Here is a 2,834-nt window from a genome sequence, read left to right as displayed (position 1 = left end):
GAAGAAGCCCTTAATTAGTAAGAAGAATATAGCGGCTCGGTTAAAATGTTCGAAGGAGCATCTCCTTCATCCCATTTCCTTTTGGGATGACGTTATATTCGCGGACGAATCCAAATTTAATCTGTTTGGATCGGATGGGAGACAATTCGTTTGGCGGCGACCGAAAACGGAGCTCGACAATAAGCACCTAAAAGCTACCAGGAAGCATGGCGGAGGTTATGTTATGGTTTGGGCCTGTATGGCAGCCTTAGGAGTCTGAAACTTAGTTTTCATCAACGGCATTATGGATGCCAAAATGTATTTAAGCATCTTGAAGGAAATTCTGCTTCAAAGTGCTGATAATTTGGGCATACGGGACAGATTTAGATAGTACCAGGACAGTGATCCGAAGCATTCAGCCAGCATTGTGAAGACTTGGCTCGTCTGGGATTGTTCCCTAGTGGTTATAACACCAGCCCAATCCCCAGACTTAAACGTTATAGAAAATTTGTGGGAAATATTGGACCAGGATATCCGTAAAAGGAAGATTTCCAATAAAAATGACTTAAAAACGGCGCTGTTGGAAGAATGGGGAAAATGTCTCGTGCAAATGACAAAAAAATTGTTTTTTTTCATTGCGAACCCGACTGACTGCTGTCCAGAACCAGAAGGGAGGACATACTAAATATTAAGTTGTAAAATAAGAAATTTATGTTAAGCCTAATTAAGTGCACGAAATAAGCTGCGGCCTCGAAAATGACTGTTAATTTGGTTTTTGGTATGTAACTTTTTTGTTTTTATTTCTATGAACTTATTTTTTAATTATTAAATGTGTTAATATCCCTAACGAAAATATTGCGTTTAAATTTTTGAAATATCCCTATTCGTTTAGCGGCAATAGCGACTTAAACATTTTTTATTCCCCTGCACGAAATAATCTGCGACCCACTGTATGTCGGCGCATTGAGACTGCGTGGCTGCGCAGTGTGTGTGTGTGTGTGTGTGTGCGAATACACATTTTGGGTATTTCACCAGAGTGATAGTATTGCATCAGCCTCTTGCGCTGTGAGTGTGTGGTTGCCAGGCAACCGTTGGCAGGCGACCGTTGCTGGGATTTTGTCGCTTTACAAAGTACCGCTTTACAAAGTAGCGAGGCGACAGCGTTGTGTCGCTGTCGCCGATCGAGGTTTTGTAGTATGCACAGAAGGTAGACAGTTGGGCGCAGTGTGCAGGGCTGAAACTCGCTGCGCCACAATGGAGAACAGCAACAATAACAACAACATCAACGGTCAGGATTTGACATCAGAAGTGGGATCTGGCCACCAGCCTTCAGCACTAGATGGACCATGGCGTGCCCTGATGGAGTTACAAAATAAAAATTTAATTGAACTAGTGAAAGCCATAAAAACAACTGTACCTGATGCAGGGCAGAACAAAACTGTGCAACTACCCAAATTCAACCCAGACAAACCAGGCGCCAACGCATCATCGTGGTGCACAACGGTGGAAGTGATTTTACAAGAAAACACATTGAGAAGCAGTGCATTGGTTATGGCCTTGAGTTCGGCTTTAGAAGGAAGTGCTTCGCAATGGCTTTCGCAAGTGTGCTATGCTGAAATTACTTGGCCTGAGTTTAAAGAATTGTTTATACAACGCTTCGACACTATAGAAACACCAGCCGCTATGTTTCTTAATATGCTATCAAATCGACCGACTGATGGCGAGAGTCTGGCTGTTCATGCAAGTCGCATGGTTACCGAACTAACAACGAAATGGCGCCAAATGGATAACGAAGAGATTGCTGTGTCTGTGACCCTTGCGCTGCTGGCAAGCTTCGATCACCGATTGCAGCGTTTAAGTTTCACATCAAATGTTCGAACCAGAGTCGATCTACAGTCCGAATTAAAAGCATTCACTTTTATTAAGAGGAAAAGCGGCGGTATGGAGCATCAGGCTGAAACTTATTCTAAACGGCAAAAACAATCACCGATGGAGTGCCATTTCTGCGGAAAAGTGGGCCATAAAATGGCTGAATGCAGATTCAGGAAACAACAGAATCAATTCGCGACTGATAAAACCCAACATGGCAGGCATGATGTTCATCACCGTGGAAAATCAAATTTAACTTGCTACAAGTGCGGAGAATTGGGTCACATATCCACCCAATGTACAAAGAAGGAAGTTGATAGGAACAAGGCTTTCAATCGGGAGAAGCGAGTGAAACAGTGCAGTGTTGCAGTACCAAAGGGATGTCTGAACCATAGAGGCCAAATTTTTGAAATCACCTTCAATTCGGGATCGGAATGCTCGTTGATAAAAGAAAAGCTAAGTACCAAATTTTCTGGTAAAAGATTCAATAATATTGTTATGTTAAAATGTATCGGCAGCAATGGAATATGTAGTACTGTACAAATATTAAGCAATGTAAAAATTGACGATTATTGTATTGAAATTTTGTTTCACGTTATAGGCGATGATGATATGCAGAACGACATTGTAATTGGCCGTGAGGGTCTTGATATTATCATTTCATCAAACCAATTTAGGATCTCAAAGACCAAAGTAGTTAATTTGTGTACCGGCAATGAGCCAGCCGATATTGATACTGAGCTTGAGGGACAAGATAAAATAAAACTACATTCACTGTTGGCAAAGTACTCAAATTCATTTATAACTGGGATCCCAAGTACTAAAGTCAGAATTGGCGAAATGAAAATTAGGTTGATCCAACAAAAACCGTACAGAGAAGGCCATATCGTTTAAGTCCATGCGAGCGAGATTTGGTTAGGGACAAAATTAATGAACTGCTAAAATGCAATATAATTAGGCCAAGCTGCTCACCTTATGCAAGCCCT

General features: G+C 41.6%; 1 protein-coding gene across 1 annotated transcript; it reads left to right on the top strand.

Annotated features, from left to right (window-relative positions):
* Positions 1-1,006: 1,006 nt before the first annotated feature.
* LOC123257742 lies at positions 1,007-2,834 on the top strand. The gene has a single exon (XM_044717677.1). It carries the CDS (start codon positions 1,234-1,236, stop codon positions 2,740-2,742), a length of 1,509 nt encoding a protein of 502 aa, XP_044573612.1. The 5' UTR covers positions 1,007-1,233; the 3' UTR covers positions 2,743-2,834.

The sequence above is a fragment of the Drosophila ananassae genome (genome assembly GCF_017639315.1).
Source record: "Drosophila ananassae strain 14024-0371.13 chromosome 4 unlocalized genomic scaffold, ASM1763931v2 tig00000054, whole genome shotgun sequence".
In the NCBI taxonomy this organism is placed as follows: Eukaryota; Metazoa; Arthropoda; class Insecta; order Diptera; family Drosophilidae; genus Drosophila; species Drosophila ananassae.
The sequence above is the reverse complement of the archived record's forward strand: the minus strand, read 5'-3'. Positions and strand labels throughout refer to the sequence as shown.